At 47.0% G+C, this 25,202-nt stretch overlaps 2 protein-coding genes across 3 annotated transcripts in view; both read left to right on the plus strand.

The window, feature by feature from the left end:
- The window catches only part of LOC135056951 (zinc finger protein 850-like), a 155,141-nt gene that overhangs the window by 12,108 nt on the left and 117,831 nt on the right, over positions 1 to 25,202 (plus strand). The gene's annotated exons all lie outside the window — the stretch shown is intronic.
- The window catches only part of LOC135057010 (oocyte zinc finger protein XlCOF6.1-like), a 54,307-nt gene that overhangs the window by 12,079 nt on the left and 17,026 nt on the right, over positions 1 to 25,202 (plus strand). For both annotated transcript variants that reach the window (XM_063962868.1, XM_063962869.1), the window contains exon 4: positions 6,185 to 6,344. In XM_063962868.1, coding sequence (XP_063818938.1) covers positions 6,185 to 6,344 — 160 coding nt within the window. The remainder of the gene's footprint in view (positions 1 to 6,184; positions 6,345 to 25,202) is intronic.

Raw genomic sequence — 25,202 nt, forward strand, 5'->3', positions numbered from 1 at the left:
GGTAAAAATGGTGACTTCCTGCGAAGCAATTCCATTCGGCAGATTTCACGCAAGAATTTTTCAGTGGGATCTGCTGGACAAATGGTCCGGATCGCATCTTCAGATGCATCAGCGGATAACCCTATATCCAAGGACAAGGGTGTCTCTCCTGTGGTGGTTACAGAGTGCTCATCTTCTAGAGGGCCGCAGATTCGGCATTCAGGATTGGATGCTGGTGACCACGGAGGCCAGCCCGAGAGGCTGGGGAGCAGTCACACAAGGAAAAAATTTCCAGGGAGTGTGATCAAGTCTGGAGACTTTTCTCCACATAAATATACTGGAGCTAAGGGTAAATTTATAATACTCTAAGCTTAGCAAGACCTCTGCTTCAAGGTCAGCCGGTATTGATCCAGTGGGAAAAACATCACGGCAGTCGCCCACGTAAATAGACAGGGCGGCACAAGAAGCAGGAGGGCAATGGCAAAAACTGCAAGGACTTTTCGCTGGGCGGAAAATCATGGGATAGCACTGTCAGCAGTGTTTCATTCCGGGAATGGAAACTGGGAAGCAGACTTCCTCAGCAGGCACGACCTCCACCCGGCAGAGTGGAAACTTCATCGGGAAGTTTTCCACATGATTGTAAACCGTTGGGAAATACCAAAGGTGGACATGATGGCGTCCCGTCTGAACAAAAAACGGGACAGGTATTGCGCCAGGTTAAGAGACCCTCAGGCAATAGCTGTGGACGTTCTGGTAACACCGTGGATGTACCAGTCGGTGTATGTGTTCCATCCTCTGCTTCTCATACCTAAGGTACTGAGAATTATAAGACGTGGAGGAGTAAGAACTATACTCAGGGCTCCGGATTGGCCAAGAAGGACTTGGTACCCGGAAATTCAAGAGATGCTCACAGAGGACTTATGGCCTCTGCCGCTAAGAAGGGACTTGTTTCAGCAAGTACCATGTCTGTTCCAAGACTTACCGCAGCTGCGTTTTGACGGCATGGCGGTGGAACGCCGGATCCTAAGGGAAAAAGGCATTCCGGAAGAGGTCATTCCTACCCTGGTCAAAGCCAGAAAGGAGGTGACCGCACAACATTATCACCACATGTGGCAAAAATATGTTGCGTGGTGTGAGGCCAGAAAGGCCCCACGAAGAAATTTCAACTCGGTCGATTCCTGCATTTCCTGCAAACAGGAGTGTCTATGGGCCTCAAATTGGGGTCCATTAAGGTTCAAATTTCGGCCCTGTCGATTTTCTTCCAGAAAGAAGTGGCTTCAGTTCCTGAAGTCCAGAAGTTTGTCAAGGGAGTATTGCATATACAACCCCCTTTTGTGCCTCCAGTGGCACTGTGGGATCTCAACGTAGTTCTGGGATTCCTCAAATCACATTGGTTTAAAACCAGTCAAATCTGTCGATTTGAAGCATCTCACATGAAAAGTGACCATGCTCTTGGCCCTGGCCTGGACCAGGCGAGTGTCAAATTGGTGGTTTTTTTCTCAAAAAAGCCCATATCTGTTTGTCCATTTGGACAGGGCAGAGCTGCGGACTCGTCCCCAGTTCTCTCCCTAAGGTGGTGTCAGTGTTTCACCTGAACCAGCTTATTTTGGTGCCTTGCGCCTACTAGGGACTTGGAGGACTCCAGGTTGCTAGATGTTGTCAGGGCCCTGTAAATATAGGTTCCAGGACGGCTGGAGTCAGGAAAACTGACTTGCTGTTATCCTGTATGCACCCAACAAACTGGGTGCTCTTGCTTCTAAGCAAACTATTGCTAGTTGGATGTGTAATACAATTCAGCTTGCACATTCTGTGGCAGGCCTGCCACAGCCAAAATATGTAAATGCCCATTCCTCAAGGAAGGTGGGCTCATCTTGGGCGGCTGCCCGAGGGGTCTCGGCTTTACAACTTTGCCGAGCGGCTATTTAGTCAGGGGCAAACACGTTGGTAAAATCCTACAAATTTGATACCCTGGCTAAGGAGGACCTGGAGTTCTCTCATTCGGTGCTGCAGAGTCATCCGCACTCTCCCGCCCGTTTGGGAGCTTTGGTATTATCCCCATGGTCCTTTCAGGAACCCCAGCATCCACTAGGACGATAGAGAAAATAAGAATTTACTTACCGATAATTCTATTTCTCGGAGTCCGTAGTGGATGCTGGGCGCCCATCCCAAGTGCGGATTATCTGCAATACTTGTACATAGTTACAAAAATCGGGTTATTATTGTTGTGAGCCATCTTTTCAGAGGCTCCGCTGTTATCATACTGTTAACTGGGTTCAGATCACAGGTTGTACAGTGTGATTGGTGTGGCTGGTATGAGTCTTACCCGGGATTCAAAATCCTTCCTTATTGTGTACGCTCGTCCGGGCACAGTATCCTAACTGAGGCTTGGAGGAGGGTCATAGGGGGAGGAGCCAGTGCACACCACCTGATCCTAAAGCTTTACTTTTTGTGCCCTGTCTCCTGCGGAGCCGCTATTCCCCATGGTCCTTTCAGGAACCCCAGCATCCACTACGGACTCCGAGAAATAGAATTATCGGTAAGTAAATTCTTATTTTTTTGCCTTATATTCCCTCACAATCTAAGAAAGCGCCTCATTATCAAATGCAGTCCTTTCGTTCAAATAAAAGCAAAAGAGTACGTGGATCGTCCTTTCTTGTCAGAGGTAAGGGCAGAGGGAAAAAGCTGCACAACACAGCTAGTTCCCAGGAACAGAAGTCCTCCATCCACCGCATGACGCTGGGGCCCCCCTGAAGGAGTCCGCTCCAGTGGGGGCACGTCTTCAACTTTTCAGCCACATCTGGGTTCACTCACAGGTGGATCCCTGGGCAATAGAAATTGTTTCTCAGGGATACAAGCTGGAATTCGAAGAGGTGCCTCCTCGCCGGTTTTTCAAATCGGCGCTACCGTCTTCTCCCCTGGAAAGGGAGATAGTGTTACATGCGATTCACAAATTGTGTCTTCAACAAGTGGTAGTCGAGGTTCCCCTGTTTCAAAGAGGGAAGGGGTACTACTCAACTCTGTTTGTGGTCCCGAAACCGGACGGTTCGGTCAGACCCATTTTGAATTTAAAATCCCTGCACCTTTACTTAAAACGGTTCAAGTTCAAGATGGAATCGCTCAGAGCGGTCATCGCCAGCCTGGAAGGGGGGGATTTTATGGTATCTCTGGACATAAAGGATGCATACCTGCATGTTCACATATATCCTCCTCATCAGGCGTACCTGAGATTTGCGGTACAGGATTGTCATTACCAATTTCAGACATTGCCGTTTGGGCTTTCCACGGCACCCGAGAATTTTCACCAAGGTAATGGCGGAAATGATGGTGCTCCTGCGCAGGCAGGGTGTCGCAATTATCCCGTACTTGGACGATCTCCTCATAAAAGCGAGATCACGGGAGAAGTTGCTGAACAGCGTATCACTTTCACTGAAGATGTTACAGCGACACGGCTGGATTCTCAATATTCCAATGTTGCAGCTGAATCTTACGACTCGTCTGCCCTTCCTGGGCATGATTCTGGACACAAACCAGAAAAGGGTTTTTCTTCCGATAGAAAAAGCGCAGGAACTCATGACTCTAGTCAAGAACCTGTTGAAGTCAAAACAGGTGTCAGTACATCATTGTACTCAAGTCCTGGGAAAAATGGTGGCGACATACGAAGCCATTCCCTTCGGCAGGTTCCATGCAAGGACTTTCCAATGGGACCTATTGGACAAATGGTCCGGGTCACATCTGCAAATGCATCAGCGGATCACCCTGTCCCCCAGGGCCAGGGTATCTCTCCTGTGGTGGCTGCAGAGTGCTCACCTTCTAGAGGGCCGCAGGTTTGGCATTCAGGATTGGATCCGGGTGACCACGGACGCGAGCCTCCGAGGTTGGGGAGCAGTCACACGGGGAAGAAATTTCCAAGGCCTTTGGTCAAGTTAAGAGACTTGTCTTCACATCAACATCCTGGAGCTAAGGGCCATATACAATGCCCTACGTCAAGAGGAGACCTTACTTCGCGACCGACCAGTTCTGATCCAGTCAGACAACGTCACCGCAGTAGCTCATGTAAACCGCCAAGTCGGCATAAGGAGCAGAGTGGCGATGGCGGAAGCCGCCAGAATTCTTCGCTGGGCGGAGAATCATGTAAGCGCACTGTCAGCAGTGTTCATTCCGGGAGTGGACAACTGGGAAGCAGACTTCCTCAGCAGACACGACCTGCATCTGGGAGAGTGGGGACTTCATCAGGAAGTCTTCGCACAGATTGCAAGTCGGTGGGGACTGCCCCAAATAGACATGATGGCGTCCCGTCTCAACAAAAAGCTACAAAGGTATTGCGCCAGGTCAAGAGACCCTCAGGTGGTAGCTGTGGACGCCCTAGTGACACCGTGGGTGTTCCAGTCGATCTATGTATTTCCTCCTCGTCCTCTCATACCCAAGGTGTTAAGAGTAATAAGAAAAAGAGGAGTGCGAACAATACTCATTGTTCCGGATTGGCCACGAAGGACCTGGTATCCGGATCTGCAGGAAATGCTCACAGAAGATCCGTGGCCTCTTCCTCTAAGACAGGACCTGTTGCAACAGGGTCCCTGTCTGTTCCAAGACTTACCGCGGCTGCGTTTGACGGCATGGCGGTTGAACGCCGGATCCTAGCGGAAAAAGTTATTCCAGATGAGGTCATTCCTACGCTAATAAAGGCTAGGAAGGACGTGACATCTAAACATTATCACCGAATATGGCGAAAATATGTTTCTTGGTGTGAGGCCAGAAATGCTCCTACGAAAGAATTCCATCTAGGCCGTTTTCTTCACTTCCTACAAACTGGAGTGAATTTGGGCCTAAAATTAGGCTCCATTAAAGTTCAGATTTCGGCCTTATCCATTTTCTTTCAAAAGGAATTGGCCTCTCTGCCTGAAGTACAGACTTTTGTGAAGGGAGTACTGCATAATCAGCCTCCTTTTGTACCTCCGGTGGCGCCTTGGGACCTTAACGTGGTGTTAAGTTTCCTTAAGTCACATTGGTTTGAACCACTTAAAACAGTGGAGTTAAAATATCTCACTTGGAAAGTGGTCATGTTGTTAGCCTTGGCTTCGGCTAGGCAAGTGTCGGAATTGGCGGCTTTGTCTCATAAAAGCCCCTATCTGGTTTTCCATATAGATAGAGTGGAATTGCGGACCCGTCCTCAATTCTTGCCTAAGGTGGTGTCATCTTTTCATATGAACCAACCTATTGTGGTGCCTGTGGCTACGCGAGACTTGGAGGATTCCGAGTCCCTTGATGTGGTCAGGGCTTTGAAGATTTACGTGGCCAGAACGGCTAGGATCAGAAAAACAGAAGCACTGTTTGTCCTGTATGCAGCCAACAAGGTTGGCGGCCCTGCTTCAAAGCAGACTATTGCTCGCTGGATCTGTAACACAATTCAGCAGGCGCATTCTACGGCAGGATTGCCGTTACCAAAATCGGTTAAGGCCCATTCCACTAGGAAGGTGGGCTCGTCTTGGGCGGCTGCCCGAGGGGTCTCGGCACTACAGCTGTGCCGAGCTGCTACTTGGTCGGGGTCAAACACCTTTGAAAAGTTCTAGACGTTTGATACCCTGGCTGAGGAGGACCTCCTGTTTGCTCAATCGGTGCTGCAGTGTCATCCGCGCTCTCCCGCCCGTTTGGGAGCTTTGGTATAATCCCCATGGTCCTTACGGAGTCCCCAGCATTTTCTAGGACGTAAGAGAAAATAAGATTTTAAACCTACCGGTAAATCTTTTTCTCGTAGTCCGTAGAGGATGCTGGGCGCCCGTCCCAAGTGCGGACTACTTCTGCAAGACTTGTGTGTATATAGTTATTGCTTTCATAAGGGTTATGTTATAGTTTCATCGGTTTTGGACCGATGATATGTTGGTTTTTCATACTGTTAACTAGATAGTATATCACAAGTTATACGGTATGATTGGTGTGGCTGGTATGAATCTTGCCCTTAGATTAACAAAAATCCTTTTCTCGTACTGTCCGTCTCATCTGGGCACAGTTTCTCTAACTGAGGTCTGGAGGAGGGGCATAGAGGGAGGAGCCAGTGCACACCCAGATCCAATGTCTTTCTTAAAGTACCCATGTCTCCTGCGGAGCCCGTCTATCCCCATGGTCCTTACGGAGTCCCCAGCATCCTCTACGGACTACGAGAAAAAGATTTACCGGTAGGTTTAAAATCTTATTTTTTTGGGTTACTTAGGATGAATATCTGACATTTATAAAGATAAAACGTATAGAGGGAGAAGAAGAGACGTATGTGACTGATATAAAGGCAGAAGATATAGAGGGAGAAGAAGAGACGTATGTGAGGGGTGATCAGCAGTGTGAGAAAAAGGAAATCCCTACAGATATCAGCACAGGTGAGTAATAAACACTTATTACTCATGAAAAGTGTAAACATATTCTCCTTGCTCAGTTACTACAACAATCTCTTATCCAACAGACTATTGAGGAAATCAGGATCCATCAGCCTCTATTATACTCCTGCTCTCTCCCTCACATCATGTCACTGTGTGTTACCAGCCCAGAGATCTGACCAGTCTCCTCCTCACAGTCTCTGGTGTATCTCCTACATCAGGAGCCATCAGCCCCTATTATATTCCTGCTCTCCTCCTCACATCATGTCACTGTGTGTTACCAGCCCAGAGATCTGACCAGTTTCCTCCCCACACTCTCTGGTATATCTCATACATCAGGAGCCATCAGCCCCTATTATACTCCTGCTCTCCCCCTCACATCATGTCACTATGTGTTACCAGCCCAGAGATCTGACCAGTCTCCTCCCCACACTCTCTGGTGTATCTCATACATCAGGAGTCATCAGCCCGTATTATACTCCTGCTCTCCCCTCACATCATGTCACTGTGTGTCACCAGCCCAGAGATCTGACCAGTCTCCTCCCCACACTCTCTGGTGTATCTCATACATCAGGAGCCATCAGCCCCTATTATACTCCTGCTCTCCCCCTCACATCATGTCACTGTGTGTTACCAGCCCAGAGGTCTGACCAGTCTCCTCCCCACACTCTGGTGTATCTCATATTTCAGGAGCCATCAGCCCGTATTATACTCTTCTTTGGGTCTTGTCAACTACCTAGTGCTAGCCTCTGAATCTTCTTGACTCTCCTGTGTATTGAGCCCTTCCAACTTTTTGAGAAGGAATTACATATGGCCTCCCAGTTTGCAGCACAACACCGCTCCAGTCACCAACAACTCTGACACAGGTCTGGAAACATCCTTACACCAAATCCAGACAGTTGGCACTGGCCCATGATTCAGCTAATGATCAGGGTTCCAGTGCTGGGGCTGCACCAGATGTGCTGAATCGCCTTGATCAGCAGAAGAGGTCACAACAACAATTGGTTCAGTTCATCCTAGGCTCATTTATGGATGAGATCCAGAGTCACCTATCCAGAGCTCCAGTTGCAACTACTGTTTCTCCTGCTCCGCCCATACAGGCGCTTGCTTCTCTATCATCTACTCTTCAGATTCACTTGACTCTCCCCAGCAAAATTTGATGGGAATCCCAAACACTGTTTCCTGGACCAGTGCGAAGTATATCACTTTTATCTGGTCAAGCCTTGGAATGGGCGGACATCCCCACTATGGGAAAAATTGGATTCCTTACTTTCAAACTATCATGGATTCGTATCTTATTTTCGAAAATTTTTAGATGAACCAGGAAGAACTACTTCTGTTTCAATAGATATTCTCTGGCTACGTCCAAGTAGGAAGACAGTGAAGTCAGTATGTCTTTCAGTTCAAGACACTCGCGGCTTAATTGAACTGGAATAAAGACACCCTGAAATCTCTTCTGGAACGGGCTTTACTGATAACATCAAAGATGAGGTAGTGACTCGAGATATGCCCTCCTCTTTGGACGACTTGATATCACTTTGTAACAAGGTAGTTTTGCATTGTAGGGAGCGCTTGATGGAGAAGAGCAAGCCTGATCGGTCTAAGCCTCGTCCATTGCCTTGGCCTCCTTCTCCATCTGGTGACAAACTTATGCAGATCAACTGATTTTGGTTATCGTCTGAGGAACGACTTAGACGTCGCAAGGAAAACCTCTGTCTTTTTACTGTGGATCATCCGACCATCTGTTAAGTCCTGGACTATGCGGCCGGGAAACCCCCACTCCTAACTTGTGTTGGAGAGGTCAAGTTAGAAGAGAGTCATGTATTCACCAAGAGACCAGAGGCTACTTTTCCAGTAACAGTGGAGATCTGCTGAACATCCAAGGTTCTCACTGCTTTGCTAGATTCTGGTGCTGCAGACAACTTTATTTCATCTGAGTATGTATCTAAATATCAGCTGCCCAAAGACTTATTATCCCTATCTTTAGCACTCATGTGATAGATGGAAGCCGCATTCTGGATGCTATCATCTCTCATTGCATGGTACTTTTGAGACTGAGTGGTTGTGCTCCATTCTGAAAAAATTCTCATTCTTGGTAATGCCTAAATCCTCTCATACTTGGACTCCCTTGGTTCCAGCTCCCTAACCCTCAGTTGGATTGGACTACTCTTCAGGTAACAGCCTGGAGTCCTTCGTGTTTTAAAAATTGCTTGCAAGCCATTCTGCTTCCACGCCTGTAATTGCAGGCTTACCCTCCGTTTATTCTGATGTTTTCAGCAAACAAGCTGTTGACTCTTTGCCTCAACATCGGGTGTTGGGCTGTCCCATTGATTTAATCTCTGGGAAGACTGCTCCCAGAGGGCGTACATATCCACTTTCTCTTCCTGAGAACCAAGTAATGTCGGATCATATCAAGGAGAACTTGCAAAAGAGTTTTATTCGGTCATCCTCATCTCCGGCAAGTGCCGTTTTCTTTTTTTTTTTTGTCGTGGAGATGTCAGTTTATGTCCTTGCATAGACTATCCAGCTCTAAATGATATTTCTCTGACGTCCTAGTGGATGCTGGGAACTCCGTAAGGACCATGGGGAATAGCGGCTCCGCAGGAGACTGGGCACAAATAGAAAGCTTTAGTACTACCTGGTGTGCACTGGCTCCTCCCCCCATGACCCTCCTCCAAGCCTCAGTTAGATTTTTGTGCCCGAACGAGAAGGGTGCACACTAGGGGCTCTCCTGAGCTTCTTAGTGAAAGTTTTAGTTTAGGTTTTTTATTTTCAGTGAGACCTGCTGGCAACAGGCTCACTGCATCGAGGGACTAAGGGGAGAAGAAGCGAACTCACCTGCGTGCAGAGTGGATTGGGCTTCTTGGCTACTGGACACCATTAGCTCCAGAGGGACCGATCACAGGCCCAGCCTTGGAGCTCGGTCCCAGAGCCGCGCCGCCGGCCCCCTTACAGAGCCAGAAGCAAGAAGAGTCCGGCAAATCGGCGGCAGAAGACATCCTGTCTTCCACAAGGTAGCGCACAGCACTGCAGCTGTGCGCCATTGCTTCTCAGCACACTTCACACTCCGGTCACTGAGGGTGCAGGGCGCTGGGGGGGGGCGCCCTGAGCAGCAATAGAAACACCTTGGCTGGCTAAAAATACATCACATATAGCTCCTGGGCTATATGGATGAATTTTAACCCCTGCCAGATTTTCACAAAAAGCGGGAGAAAGGCCGCCGAGAAGGGGGCGGAGCCTATCTCAGCACACAGGCGCCATTTTCCCTCACAGCTCCGCTGGAAGGACGTCTCCCTGACTCTCCCCTGCAGTCCTGCACTACAGAAACAGGGTAAAAAAGAGAGGGGGGCACTAATTGGCGGGATATTAACAATACAGCAGCTATAAGGGAGAAACACTTATATAAGGTTGTCCCTATATCTATATATAGCGCTCTGGTGTGTGCTGGCATACTCTCCCTCTGTCTCCCCAAAGGGCTAGTGGGGTCCTGTCCTCTATCAGAGCATTCCCTGTGCGTGTGCTGTGTGTCGGTACGTTTGTGTCGACATGTATGAGGAGGAAAATGATGTGGAGGCGGGGCAATTGCCTATAATAGAGATGTCACCCCCTAAGGAGTCGACACCTGAGTGGATGGCTTTATGGAAGGATTTACGTGACAGTGTCAGCTCCTTACAAAAGACGGTTGATGACATGAGACAGCCGACTAATCAGCTAGTCCCTGTCCAGGCGTCTCAGAAACCATCAGGGGCTCTAAAAAGGCCGTTACCTCAGGTGGTGGATACTGACGTCGACACGGATACTGACTCCAGTGTCGACGGTGAGGAGACAAACGTGACTTCCAGTAGGGCCACACGTTACATGATCACGGCAATGAGAGAGGTGTAAAACATTTCTGATACTGCAAGTACCACTAAAAAGGGTATTAAAACTGATAATTTCTAAAAAGTTATTGGCATTATACCCTTTCCCGCCAGAGGTTAGGGCGCGTTGGGAAACACCCCCTAGAGTGGATAAAGCGCTCACACGCTTATCAAAACAAGTGGCGGTACCGTCTCCGGATAGGGCCGCCCTCAAGGAACCAGGTGACAGAAAACTGGAAAATATCCTAAAAAGTATATACACACATACTGGTGTTATACTGCGACCAGCAATCGCCTCAGCCTGGATGTGCAGCGCTGGGGTAGCTTGGTCGGATTCCCTGACTGAAAATATTGATACCCTGGATAGGGACAGTATATTGTTGACTATAGAGCATTTAAAAGATGCATTTCTATATATGCGAGATGCACAGAGGGATATTTCCACTCTGGCTTCAAGAGTGAGTGCGCTGTCCATTTCTGCCAGAAGAGGATTATGGACGCGACAGTGGTCAGGTGATGCGGACTCTAAACGGCATATGGAAATATTGCCTTATAAAGGGGAGGAATTATTTGGGGTCGGTCTATCGGACCTGGTGGCCACGGCAACTGCTGGGAAATCCACATTTTTACCCCAGGTAGCCTCTCAACATAAAAAGACGCCGTCTTATCCGGCTCAGTCCTTTCGTCCCCATAAGGGCAAGCGGGCAAAAGGTTCCTCTTTTCTGCCCCGGGGCAGAGGAAGGGGAAAGAGACTGCAACAGACAGCCACTTCCCAGGAACAAAAGCCCTCCCCCGCTTCTGCCAAGTCCTCAGCATGACGCTGGGGCCTTACAAGCGGACTCAGGCACGGTGGGGGCCCGTCTCAAGAATTTCAGCGCGCAGGGTGCTCACTCGCAAGTGGACCCCTGGATCCTGCACGTAGTATCTCAGGGGTACAAATTGGAGTTCGAGACGTCTCCCCCTCGCCGGTTCCTGAAGTCTGCTTTACCAACGTCTCCCTCCGACAGGGAGGCAGTATTGGAGGCAGTTCACAAGCTGTATTCCCAGCAGGTGATAATCAAGGTACCCCTCCTGCAACAAGGGAAGGGGTATTATTCCACGCTGTTTGTGGTACCGAAGCCGGATGGCTCGGTGAGACCAATTTTAAATCTGAAGTCTTTGAACACTTACATACAGAGGTTCAAATTCAAGATGGAGTCACTCAGGGCAGTGATCGCGAACCTGGAAGAGGGGGACTATATAGTGTCTCTGGACATCAAAGATGCCTACCTCCATGTCCCCAATTACCCTTCTCATCAAGGGTACCTCAGGTTTGTGGTAGAAAACTGTCACTATCAGTTTCAGACGCTGCCGTTTGGATTATCCACGGCACCTCGGGTCTTTACCAAGGTAATGGCCGAAATGATGATTCTTCTTCGAAGAAAAGGCGTTTTAATTATCCCTTACTTGGACGATCTCCTGATAAGAGCAAGATCCAGAGAACAGTTAGTAGTCGGAGTAGCCCTATCTCAAGTAGTGCTACGGCAGCACGGCTGGATTCTAAATATCCCAAAATCGCAGCTGATTCCGACAACACGTCTTCTGTTCCTAGGGATGATTCTGGACACAGTCCAGAAAAAGGTGTTCCTTCCGGAAGAAAAAGCCAGGGAGTTATCCGACCTAGTCAGAAACCTCCTGAAACCAGGGCAAGTCTCAGTGCATCAATGCACAAGAGTCCTGGGAAAGATGGTAGCTTCCTACGAAGCGATTCCATTCGGCAGATTCCACGCAAGAACGTTCCAGTGGGATCTGCTGGACAAATGGTCCGGATCGCATCTTCAGATGCATCAGCGGATAACCCTGTCCCCAAGGACAAGGGTGTCTCTTCTGTGGTGGTTGCAGAGTGCTCATCTTCTAGAGGGCCGCAGATTCGGCATTCAGGACTGGGTCCTGGTGACCACGGATGCCAGCCTGAGAGGCTGGGGAGCAGTCACACAGGGAAGAAATTTCCAGGGCTTGTGGTCAAGCCTGGAGACATCACTTCACATAAATATCCTGGAGCTAAGGGCCATCTACAATGCTCTAAGCCTAGCAAGACCTCTGCTTCAAGGTCAGCCGGTGCTGATCCAGTCGGACAACATCACGGCAGTCGCCCACGTAAACAGACAGGGCGGCACAAGAAGCAGGAGGGCAATGACAGAAGTTGCAAGGATTCTTCGCTGGGCGGAAAATCATGTGATAGCACTGTCAGCAGTGTTCATTCCGGGAGTGGACAACTGGGAAGCAGACTTCCTCAGCAGGCACGACCTCCACCCGGGAGAGTGGGGACTTCACCCAGAAGTTTTCCACATGATTGTGAACCGTTGGGAAAAACCAAAGGTGGACATGATAGCGTCACGCCTCAACAAAAAACTAGACAGGTATTGCGCCAGGTCACGGGACCCTCAGGCAATAGCTGTGGACGCTCTGGTAACACCGTGGGTGTACCAGTCAGTGTATGTGTTCCCTCCTCTGCCTCTCATACCCAAGGTACTGAGAATCATAAGAAGGAGAGGAGTAAGGACTATACTCGTGGCTCCGGATTGGCCAAGAAGGACTTGGTACCCGGAACTTCAAGAGATGCTCACGGAGGACCCGTGGCCTCTACCTCTACGAAGGGACCTACTCCAGCAGGGACCCTGTCTGTTCCAAGACTTACCGCGGCTGCGTTTGACGGCATGGCGGTTGAACGCCGGATCCTGAAGGAAAAAGGCATTCCGGATGAAGTCATCCCTACCCTGATCAAAGCCAGGAAGGATGTAACCGTGCAGCATTATCACCATATTTGGCGTAAATATGTTGCGTGGTGCGAGGCCAGGAAGGCCCCTACAGAGGAATTTCAACTGGGTCGTTTCCTGCATTTCCTGCAAACAGGACTGTCTATGGGCCTAAAATTAGGGTCCATTAAGGTTCAAATTTCGGCCCTGTCGATCTTCTTCCAAAAAGAACTGGCTTCAGTTCCTGAAGTTCAGACGTTTGTCAAAGGGGTGCTGCATATACAGCCTCCTTTTGTGCCTCCAGTGGCACCTTGGGATCTCAATGTGGTTTTGGGGTTCCTAAAATCACATTGGTTTGAACCACTCACCACTGTGGACTTAAAATATCTCACATGGAAAGTGGTAATGCTATTGGCCCTGGCTTCAGCCAGGCGCGTGTCAGAATTGGCGGCTTTATCCTATAAAAGCCCTTACCTAATTTTTCATACGGATAGGGCAGAATTGAGGACTCGTCCTCAATTTCTCCCTAAGGTGGTTTCAGCGTTTCACCTGAACCAGCCTATTGTGGTACCTGTGGCTACTAGGGACTTGGAGGACTCCAAGTTGCTGGACGTAGTCAGGGCCCTGAAAATATACGTTTCCAGGACGGCTGGAGTCAGAAAATCTGACTCGCTGTTTATTCTGTATGCACCCAACAAGCTGGGTGCTCCTGCTTCTAAGCAGACTATTGCTCGTTGGATTTGTAGTACAATTCAGCTTGCACATTCTGTGGCAGGCCTGCCACAGCCAAAATCTGTAAAAGCCCATTCCACACGGAAAGTGGGCTCATCTTGGGCGGCCGCCCGAGGGGTCTCGGCTTTACAACTTTGCCGAGCAGCTACTTGGTCAGGGGCAAACACGTTTGCTAAATTCTACAAATTTGATACCCTGGCTGAGGAGGACCTGGAGTTCTCTCATTCGGTGCTGCAGAGTCATCCGCACTCTCCCGCCCGTTTGGGAGCTTTGGTATAATCCCCATGGTCCTTACGGAGTTCCCAGCATCCACTAGGACGTCAGAGAAAATAAGAATTTACTTACCGATAATTCTATTTCTCATAGTCCGTAGTGGATGCTGGGCGCCCATCCCAAGTGCGGATTGTCTGCAATACTTGTACATAGTTATTGTTAACTAAATCGGGTTATTGTTGTAGTGAGCCATCTTTTCTAGAGGCTCCTCTGTTTATCATACTGTTAACTGGGTTCAGATCACAAGTTATACGGTGTGATTGGTGTGGCTGGTATGAGTCTTACCCGGGATTCAAAATCCTTCTTTATTGTGTACGCTCGTCCGGGCACAGTATCCTAACTGAGGCTTGGAGGAGGGTCATGGGGGGAGGAGCCAGTGCACACCAGGTAGTACTAAAGCTTTCTATTTGTGCCCAGTCTCCTGCGGAGCCGCTATTCCCCATGGTCCTTACGGAGTTCCCAGCATCCACTACGGACTATGAGAAATAGAATTATCGGTAAGTAAATTCTTATTTTCCATCAAAAAACGATATCCCCTGCCACTCATCACTGAATTGTTCAACAGAGTCCAAGGGGCCCCTGTATTTACTAAACTGAATCTAAGGGGAGCGTACAATCTCCTCTGAATACGTGAAGGACATGAGTGGAAGACCGCTTGCAACACTCGAGATGGTCATTATGAGTATCTGGCTATGCCTTTCGACCTCTTTAATGATCCTGCTGTTTGCCAACATTTCGTGAACAAAATCTTCAGAGATCTACTCTTTTAAAGCGTGGTGGTCAATCTTGACGACATACTCATATTCTCCCCTAGTCTTCAGGTGCATCGGACTCAAGTAAAAGAGGTTCTCCTTAGACTTTTGTCAGAATCATTTATATGGGAAGATTGAAAAATGTATCTTTGAGGTTCCATCTATTCCCTTTCTGGGTTATATAATTTCTGGTACTGAGATTCGCATGGTTCCAGAAAACCTGTAGGTGATACACTCTTGGACAATACCAACTTCGCTAAAAGTGACACCTTCCTGGCTTTTCCAACTGCTATCGTAAGTTCATCCGACGGTTCTCTACGATTGCTGCACCCATCACTGCTCTTACTCGTAAAGGGGCAAACCCTGTACGTTGGACGGAAGAAGCAGATGCGGCTTTCCAGCAGATCAAGCGAGCTTTGACCTCTGCTCCTGTCCTTAAACAACCTTATGTTTACAGACCATTTATTCTAGCGGTAGATGCTTCCACCACTGGGGTTGGCGCTGTGTTGTCCCAGCGATCTGAAGATGGGGAACTTCATCCATGTGGATTTTGGTGGTCATTCCGAGTTGATCGCAGCCAGCAACTTTGTGCTGCTGCTGCGATTAACTAGTCCACGCCTATGGGGGAGTGTATTTTAGCTTAGCAGGGCTGCGATCACTTGTGCAGCCCTGCTAAGCTAAAAAAATTTCAAGCAAAACTAGACTAGCCCTGGACATACTTACCCTGTGTGATGGATCCAGCGATGATGGGCCCGGCTTTGACGTCACTCCTCCGCCCTCCGTTCTCCTGGACACGCCTGGGTTTTACTCACCACTCCCCGTAAACGGCTCCAAACGGTCCGGATTCGCCCTGGAACGCCTTCTTTTTGTAAATTTTCTTTGCGGTCCATCCTGCGACCGCTTTCTTCTTTAGACGCAACGTAACCCGACGACCCCTGTCGCTGGGCAACGTCGAGCACAGCTGCCGCCGCACATGCGAATTCCGCACCCGTTCGCACTGCAGCGATAAACCGCTGCGTGCGAACGGGTCGGAGTGACCCCCTTTATTCCCAGAATTTTCTTCCAGATGAAAGAAATTATTCTATGGGCGGGCAGGAGCTATTAAATTAGCTCTAGAAGAGTGGCACTACTTGTTGGAGGAAGCCTGCTATCCTGTTACAATTCTGATAGATTGCAAAAATCTTTTATACCTCAAAGATGCACATTGTTTAAATCCCCGTCAGGCATGCTGGGCCATGTTTTTCTCAAGATTTGACAACCGGCTACATTACGGATGCTCTCTCTCGTGCCCCACTATAGACAGGCAAGGCCACTTCCACTTACACCCCTTAGATGGAATAGAGGTTTAATGTCCCACCACCGGAAAAAATGGAAACTACCATAAACCTAGGTGGGTATCAACATAAGCGGTAGGGTTCAATCCTGGGGTCATTAAACAATGCAAATACGCGTTTCACACCCTGAGGAAGGATTTACATCCAAAACGCGTTTGTGCATTGTTTAAGTGGAAGTGGCCTTGCCTGTCTATAGTGGGTACCTTGTTGTTTTGTTCATTTTTTAACTGTTTTATGCATGTGGCATAAAACAGTTAAAAAATGAACAGAACAACAAGGTACCCACTATAGACAGGCAAGGCCACTTCCACTTAAACAATGCACCAACGCGTTTCGGATGTAAATCCTTCCTCAGGGTGTGAAACGCGTTGGTTGTGGTTGAAATAAACATCAATTTTTAAATATAAAGAGGACATGGAACTAATTCTGTGAACGTGGAGGAGACCCTTGTGGAAAAAGATACCTTTTGATGCATATAGGGCTTATCCATAAGGTAAGCTGGGTTCCAATTGTCTGATGTTAAACGTATCACATTGCTGTGTATAGAAGAGGTGATGAAAGAAACCTTTACGTGAACGCATTGTTTTTAAGAAAGGTCCGTTTCAGCAAAATCACAGGTCGCGGTAATAGAAATATTGAGGAGCTCAGCAGCCATTGTCATATTGTTGTTGTTTCTTTGAGGATCATCAGGACACAAGGACTTTGGATCTTAATAGCAGCGCTTGGAGACCGTTCATCTTGTGTATTTGTGAGTTCCAAGTCTTAGTCAGGGAGATTTGGTGTGGCTGTCTACACATAATCTTATAATCTGTGTCCCCACCATGAAATATGAACCTCGATACGTTGGTCCCTTCCCTGTGGAAAGAGTGATTAATCCAGTGGCTGTCAATCTTAACTTGCCATCCTTTCTTCGAATTCCAAATTCTTTTCATATATCGCTTCTCAAACCATTTGTACTCAATCATTTTCGTTCAACTTGGCCATCAGCACCAAAGATTAAGACACAGAGAGGCAATGAATTTGAAGTTGAAAACATTTTTGGATTCCCACTGCCGGTTCGGGGATCTTCAGTACTTAATTGATTGGAAGGGTTTTGGCCCAGAAGACAGATGCTGGATTAATGCCTAAGATGTTGCTGCTCCTTATCTGATACAAGCTTTTCATAACCCGTTTCCATACAAGCACAAAGGTGTCCAGTGGCCACCCGGAAGGAAAGGGGGTACTGTTACAGTCTCAAAGAATGTGGCTTTGAACGGTCCCTGTTTCTTACCCATCTGGCCGCTGGTGAGAGTCCGGCATGTTCAGGTGGAGTGATATCCACATGGGTGCGGTGGTTTTCCCGGAGGTGGTTGGGCCTGTGAGGCGCAATGCACGGGACTGTAGTGTTGAAGTGAGGTCAGCAGTACACAGCTGCTTCCCAGTACACTGTACACAGTACCCAAACTGGCAAACACAGCCTTAAAACGGTTCTGCTCCATTTTAAGCACAAAAATGACCTCAGCCAGTATAAAAAAAAGCGGGAAGACCGCGCGCCTTTGAAGGGGCGGGGCTTCACTGAGAGAATCCAGCAGCTCACCAGCGCCATTTTCCCTCTGCAGTGGACACAGACGCTGACTAGAAAGGGACGCGCAGCTCCTCTGGTGTGACTCCAAATTACCTCAGGGGTACCAGGGGGTCATAGCAGGGGGGGAGCGACTATTGGTGTACTAAGGCCCTCATTCCGAGCTGTTCGCTCGCAAGCAGATTTTAGCAGAGTTACTCACGCTAAGCCGCCGCCTACTGGGAGTGAATCTTAGCTTCTTAAAATTGCGAACGACGTATTCGCAATATTGCGATTACACACTTCTTAGCAGTTTCTGAGTAGCTCCAGACTTACTCGGCATCTGCGATCAGTTCAGTGCTTGTCGTTACTGGTTTGACGTCACAAACACACCCAGCGTTCGCCCAGACACTCCCCCGTTTCTCCGGCCACTCCTGCGTTTTTCCCAGAAACTGTAGCGTTTTTCCGCACACACCCATAAAACGGCCAGTTTCCGCCCAGAAACACCCACTTCCTGTCAATCACATTACGATCACCAGAACGATGAAAAAGCCGTGAGTAAAATACCTAACTGCATAACAAATTTACTTGGCGCAGTCGCAGTGTGAACATTGCGCATGCGCACTAAGCGGAAAATCGCTGCGATACGAAGAAATTTACTGAGCGAACGACTCGGAATGACCACCTAAGTCCCCTATCAGGGCACTTAGTCTGCGACCCGGCTAAGCTTGGCATTAGCGGTAAGGGAGTAGTGGGGACTGGCTCCAAACAACTCTGTGTCTCCCTGAAGGGCTCTTTGTGGGCTACTTGTGGTTAACCTTTTCCTGTGTGTGTGCCGTCACATTTATGTCAGGCAAAGAGTGTGTTTCTTGTACAGCAGAGTGTTCCTCTTCACCAGGGAGCTCACTACTGGGTACTCGGGGTTCACAGAATAGCGGGGCTGAACCAGAGTGGGTTAATTTTCTTAAAGGAATCTCCACTCTTTCTACAAAAATCTCCACTCTTTCTACAAAATTGTCCCGCAATGAGAAAGAGACGCAATACTTAAAACAGACTGTGGATGAGTCTATGAACAGAGACTCAGTCCCCAAAACAGCGTCTCAATCCCCTCCCATTTGTCCGCAAAAGCGATCTGGCCCATATCCTGCAGTCTGACTCTGACAGGTCAGACATGAAGGGGGAGGTGAACTCAGAGGGGGGGATGCAGCTCTGTCACAGGGAATAGAGGCTCTTATAGAGGCTATCAGAGATGTTCTGCATATTCCTGATAAGTTGTCAGAGGAGTGTGAGGAATCTTATTTTCGCTTACGTCCTAGAGGATGCTGGGGTTCCATTTAGTACCATGGGGTATAGACGGGTCCCTTGGGAGCCATGGGTACTTTAAGAGTTTGAGGGTTTGGGCTGGCTCCTCCCTCTATGCCCCTCCTACCAGACTCCATTTAGAAAATGTTCCGGAGGAGCCGGTCACAGCTAGGGTAGCTCCTAGGAGTTTTTCTAGTTTTATTTTCTGAGTTTAGTTAGGTACAGGGAGGCTGCTGGCAACAGCTTCCCTGCTTCGTGGGACTTATGGGGGGAGTAGGAACCAACTCTAGAAGTTAATGGTTCTCTATCTCCACTGACAAAACACTGAGCTCCTGAGGGTGATTATCGCAAGCCCACGAGGCGACCGCTCACTCCTGCAGCACAGCTGCCACCCCCTAACACAGAGCCAGAAGAATGAAGAGTGGTGAGTACAGCGCTGGCGGCCCCCCGGCGGATATGGCGGCACAAGGGTGGGAGCGCAGCTCTGACAGGCTGCGCTTCGGAAGGCTCAGCGGCACACTGTGTACGGCGCTGTGAGGGGCGTCCTCAGCCAGCGCAATCACCCTACACTGGTCACATAATGCTAACAGGGGCTAATCCCGCTGTTTTCTGCAGAAATTACCTCAGGCCAGTATAATACAATAAGTGCGGGAAGCCGCGCGCCATTAAGGGGGGCGGTAATTCTCCTCAGAGCGGATCCAGCACTCACCAGCGCCATTTTCTCCCTGCAGATCATCAGAAGGAGATGCTGACTCCTCATAACTCCAGCTATCCTGTGCGGTACCACGGTGTTATACACAGGGGGGAGTGTGATTATAGTACTAACCACCCTATTGAGGTTAGTTAGTCAGCGCCGGGCTTTTATCCTAATAACTGCCTACTGGGGCGCTGTGTGGCTGGCTCCTTATACTCTGTGACTCTCTGAAGGTACTCTGGGGGAAACTGTGTCTGACATTTTCCTGTGTGTATATTCACATTACCATGTCTATGGACTCTATGTCCTGTGCTGCAGAATGTGTATCTTCTCCTGAGGAGTCTATTCCATGTACTCAGGACTTCAATGTGCTGTCTCAGCATTCTGAATCAGAACCCCCATGGGTGGATTCTATAAGGGGAATGATATCCCAGATTTCATCTAGGATGTCACATACTGAGAAAGAGACGCAGTTTTTAAGACAATCTGTAGAGGTTTTGAAGTGTTCAGCTCCCACTGCCTTATCTAAGGCCCCTAAAAAGCGTGCTCTTGCCCAGATAATGCAAGTTGATACTGACTCTGATACAGGGGACCGTGATGGGGGTATGCAGGGGGGGATGCATCCCTTGCTAAGGGGGTGCAACTAATGATTGAGGCCATTAGGGACAGTTTACACATTACTTGGAAAGTACCTGAGCAGGCAGAGGAATCTTATTTTACAGTAAATAAGAAATCCTCGCTTACCTTCCCGGCTTCTAAGGAATTAAACTACTTGTTTGAAAAATTCTGGGAAAACCCGGAGAAAAAAATCCAGATCCCAAAAAGGGTTCTCATTACTTTCCCTTTCCCTGAAGAGGATAGAAAAAAGTGGTAAAACCCGCCTATAGTAGACGCTTCTGTCCCTGGTTCAACCGCCTTAATAGAGCCGGCTGACCGCAAGATTAATACTATGCTCAAATCACTATACACAGCCACCGGCGTGGATTAACGGCCCACTATTGCTTGTGCGTGGATTTCTAAAGCCATAGTAAAGTGGTCAGGCACATTACTAGAGGAATTGGATACTATGGATAGGTGTGACATTGACTTGTTTTTGCGTCACACACAGGATTCTGCAGGTTTCATGGTGGAGGCCATGAAGGACCTTGGCCTGCTTAATGCAAGGGCTTCTTCCATGGTTGTCTCGGCACGCAGAGGACTCTGGCTGCTCCAATGGTCTGCGGATGAGGAATCCAAGAAAAGTGTGGAGAACCTATCGTTCACAGGTCATACTCTGCTTGGGGATGCATTGGATGCGTGGATCTACACAGCAACTACGGGTAAGTCGACCTTCCTTCCCTCAGCAGCACCACCGACTAGAAAATCTTATCTTACGTCTACAATGCAGTCCTTTTGGTCCGCGAAAGTTAAAAAGTCCAAACCCCCTTCCACTTTCTTTAGAGGAGCTCGGGGGAAATCCAGAAAACCTGCACCAACAGGTTCCCAGGAACAGAAGCCAGGTTCTGCTTCCTCCATGTCTTCAGCATGACGGTGGACCTCCCAGCCTGGTTATCGGGCAGGTGGGAGCAAGACTAAAAGATTTCAGTCACATCTGGGCATCCTCTTGCCCAGGGGTCCTCTTGCCCAGGGGTACAGACTTGTTGCCCAGGGGTACAGACTGGAGTATCAGGAACTCCCACCTCACAGATTCTTCAAATCAGACTTACCAGCTTTGCTGACAGAAAGTGCTATCCTACAGGAAGCCATTCGAAAATTGTTACACACAAGTGTCATTGTTCCAGTTCCACCTCACCTAAAAGGCATGGGTTATTACTCCAACCTATTTGTGGTGCCGAAACCGAACGGTTCGGTAAGGCCAATTTTAAACCTGAAGTCATTGAACCCCTACTTGACGGAATTCAAATTCAAGATGGAGTCTCTGAGAGTGATGATCTCAGGTCTGGAGGAGGGTGAATTCCTGGTATCCCTGGATATCAAGGATGCGTACCTTCACATTTCGATCTGGCCGCCTCACCAGGCTTATCTAAGATTTGAACAAGAAAGAGAGAGATGGCTGCGCTGGATTTCAGAAATAGATATTAGTGACAGTAGAGAGAGCCAACGTTACAATAGATAATATTGTATTTTATTTAAAAGACTGTAGGATAATGCATTTAAAACTAATGAAAAAACATAAAGGAAATTGCTCAGTTCATTGTCTCACAATAACGGCACAATTGAAATTTGAATAATGAGACACTGTATTGTGAATGCTGAAGTCCGTATTCCGTGACAAGAATGAATACTGTTCTGAATACACGGTAGTGATGAAAAAGAAGAGCAGTTATGACACTCCAGTGTTCGCTCACGTATATATAGCCAGTGGATCAATCAGTAAAAAATACCTCACGTGGGCTGGTCCGTATACCGGGCGTCCCCGGTCAGATATCCTGCGTTGCCCACTACCGCTATGCAGCGGAGAGGAGACGGATTGCTGTGTAGGATCGACTGGCCTGTATTGCACGGATAACAGCGGCAGTTGTGAAGCTGGAGTAATTCAGGAAGATTGCCGTAGAAGAGTCCTGAACTCCGTACCGCATGTAAAACACTCGAGCAGGGTGTGTGAAGCGGCAAGTCTTGGAGAGTCCTGAACTCCGTGCCATATGTGAGACACCTGAGCAGGTGTAAGAAGAGGCGGGTCCTAACGCGTTTCGTCACGCTCCACATGACTTTTTCAAAGGTAATTTCCTGCCTCCAGATTCCCCAGTATTTAACTATGATAGATCCATAATAATATACAGCTGTCTGTACTCAATCTCTGATTGCAGAACAAAGAATCATTAAGATTACGTGGCTCTCTCTTAAAAACACCATAACAATTATATATACAATAAGCAGACTTGACTTGCTTACGATACAAAATATGAAAAAATACATGAGATGATAAAAGATAAATAATGATTGATAATAAAAAATAAAATAAAAAAAAATCAATAGATAAAGAAATAATAAAAGATAAAAAATCGAACATAAAAAGTGGAACACAAATTATCTATTAAAAGCTTGATTTAGATGGTAAGGTCTCATTGGAAAATGGGACAAATGTAATACACTTAAGTTTCCCAGGTGTAAATATCATGATTTTCACCCGTTATATAAAGGGCGACAAAAGTGCCAGGGGGAGTATTGTCAGCTCATATTCCTAACTATAAAGAAGTGAAGATCTCAATATGAATATATCTAGCCGGTATTGCAGATTTAAAACCTACTTCCTAGTAAAAGACAGGTTTTTAAATTAAATTATAAGACATTCATCTTTTAACTAAATATTGTGCAGAGTGACGTAAAATCCACGTATTCAAATGGCTACTTTCACCTGCCGGACTTGATTCAGGATTGAACTAGTAGTCATTCATTAGTACAAAGCTACAGAGGATAAATAGGATATATCGTCTTCATTAGTGGAGCCCGGGTTAAATCACCCGCATCAATTGGACGAATAAAACTATTCATCTGGACAGACATGTACAAATGAAAAAAAAATCCTACTATGATATGTATATAAGGGGGTGCCTTGTCCAAATATTGTGCCGGTGCCTAAGATGTATCAATAATTATATAGTCTATCAAGTAATTGAGAGATATAGTGAGCAGATGATATTCAAAGGAACCACTGTTATCTGTATTACCTCTGGTGAACTAAACAATATCCGTGAGCTGTGTAGTGATTTTTACATATAGAACGATAAATCTATCTACAAGATAACTCCCCAACAGTTACTTTTTGGTCCAAAACCATTCAGATAGTTAGTGTGGATATGAAAAGATAATAAGGAAGAATATATGTTCAGATAGAACGAGCCAGAAGCATAAATAGAGATAAGGGTTAAAGGTGAGCAAAAGTGAGCATATCCAGTCATATAGCCACCTGCTCCTAGATATCACTATGCAGATACATACCACACATTCATCCCAATGGATAGGTGAGTAGATTAGCAAAGTTCACCGCCAAGCGCACACGATGTTCAGGGTGTGTACTGGAGGTGAACCGACAAATGTTCTATTCTCCCTCATCATAATGTGGATAAAAAGAAAGAAAGAAAAAAACAGTGGTGTCATGATGGACATCACAAAGAATAAATGGCTGATGGGGTGAGAACCATAACCTTAAGGAAAACCACTCATAAGGTCATGTCAACATTAAGCTAAAACGGACTTGTGTGTAGTCAGTCTTAATCATTAGATATCAAGATGAAATCTGGCAAAAAGCTAATGGGATAATAACTATATTACAACACAACCTATGGGTTCTAATAATAATGGCACTTAGCTATAGTATTATTTGAAAAGAGTGTATTCCTGATCCCCAGTCATTTAAACTATTAAGTCAGCTTAACTGACATTAGAAACGATGTTAACCAATAAAATGTGATGTACTTAACAGTTAATAAATGTCAAAAAAATATATTTAATATTTGTGCCTAAAAAATAACATAATAAGGCAATACATAATAATAAAAGGGCATGTAAATATGAGAAAATTGCTGTATCTATATTAAATGAGATCAAACTCCATAGATTCATTCAATCCTTTTGGAGTCAGTGTTCTCAATTTGTGGATCCAATAGTTTTCTCTGAGACATAATTTTCTATATCTGTCTCCACCCCTGACTGTGGGTTTGATATGTTCAATGCCTATCAATTGAATACCTTCTGGATTTTTCTGATGTTTGTCTAAAAAATGTCGGGAGACACTGTTGAACACAAGACCTTTCTGAATATTACGTCTGTGTTCAAGGAATCTGATCAAAGGAACTGTTGCAATTGACATGTGTACGAATCTCAAATTGGCATGAATCCGAAGATAGGAAACTCTTCGCGCTGTTCTGAATGTAGGAGCATGTAAGACATTGGCTTGCGCCACATTTGAAGCAGCCTACTACCTTGGGCAACCATTGGATTTTGCTCGCAGGAGTTCTATTTTCCCCTAGATTTCTTTGGTCTATGAATAGACTGGGGGCAAGAGATTGTTGTCAATTGTGGGATTTCTTAAAAGTGACTGATGGAGTATCTTTCAATTCGGATCCGAGTACCTGATCTGTGAGAAGAATAGGATAATTGTTATGAATAATGTTCCTGATTTTTGATGAGGAGCAGTTAAATTGTGACAGAAAATGGGGTTGATCTGATTCAAACTCGGGGGGATGATGTCTGGATATCAGGAGATCTTTTCTATCCAGGGCATCTACTCTTTCGCGTGCAGTTCTAATAATCCCCGCTGGATAGCCTCGATTCAGAAATGAAGAGGAAAGTTCCTCCGCTTGTTGTTGATAATCTACACCCTCACTGCAATTGCATTTCATACGTCTCAATTGTCCAAAAGGGATATTGTTAAGCCATGGTTTATAATGTGCACTGTTGTAATGGATGAAATTAAGAGTGTCAACTGCCTTACGAAATGTTTTAGTGGAAATTCTACCGTCTACTATATTGAGGGAAATGTCAAGAAAAGAAATGGATGATTGGTGCGCAGTGCCAGTGAACCGCAGATTGAATCAATTGTCATTTAGTAGATCAATAAAGTGAGAGGACATGGAAACATCACCATCGAAAATGAAAAACAGATCATCTATGTAACGGCCATAGTAGACGAGGTCCGC

This window comes from Pseudophryne corroboree, chromosome 3, assembly GCF_028390025.1.
Source record: "Pseudophryne corroboree isolate aPseCor3 chromosome 3, aPseCor3.hap2, whole genome shotgun sequence".
NCBI lineage: Eukaryota > Metazoa > Chordata > Amphibia > Anura > Myobatrachidae > Pseudophryne > Pseudophryne corroboree.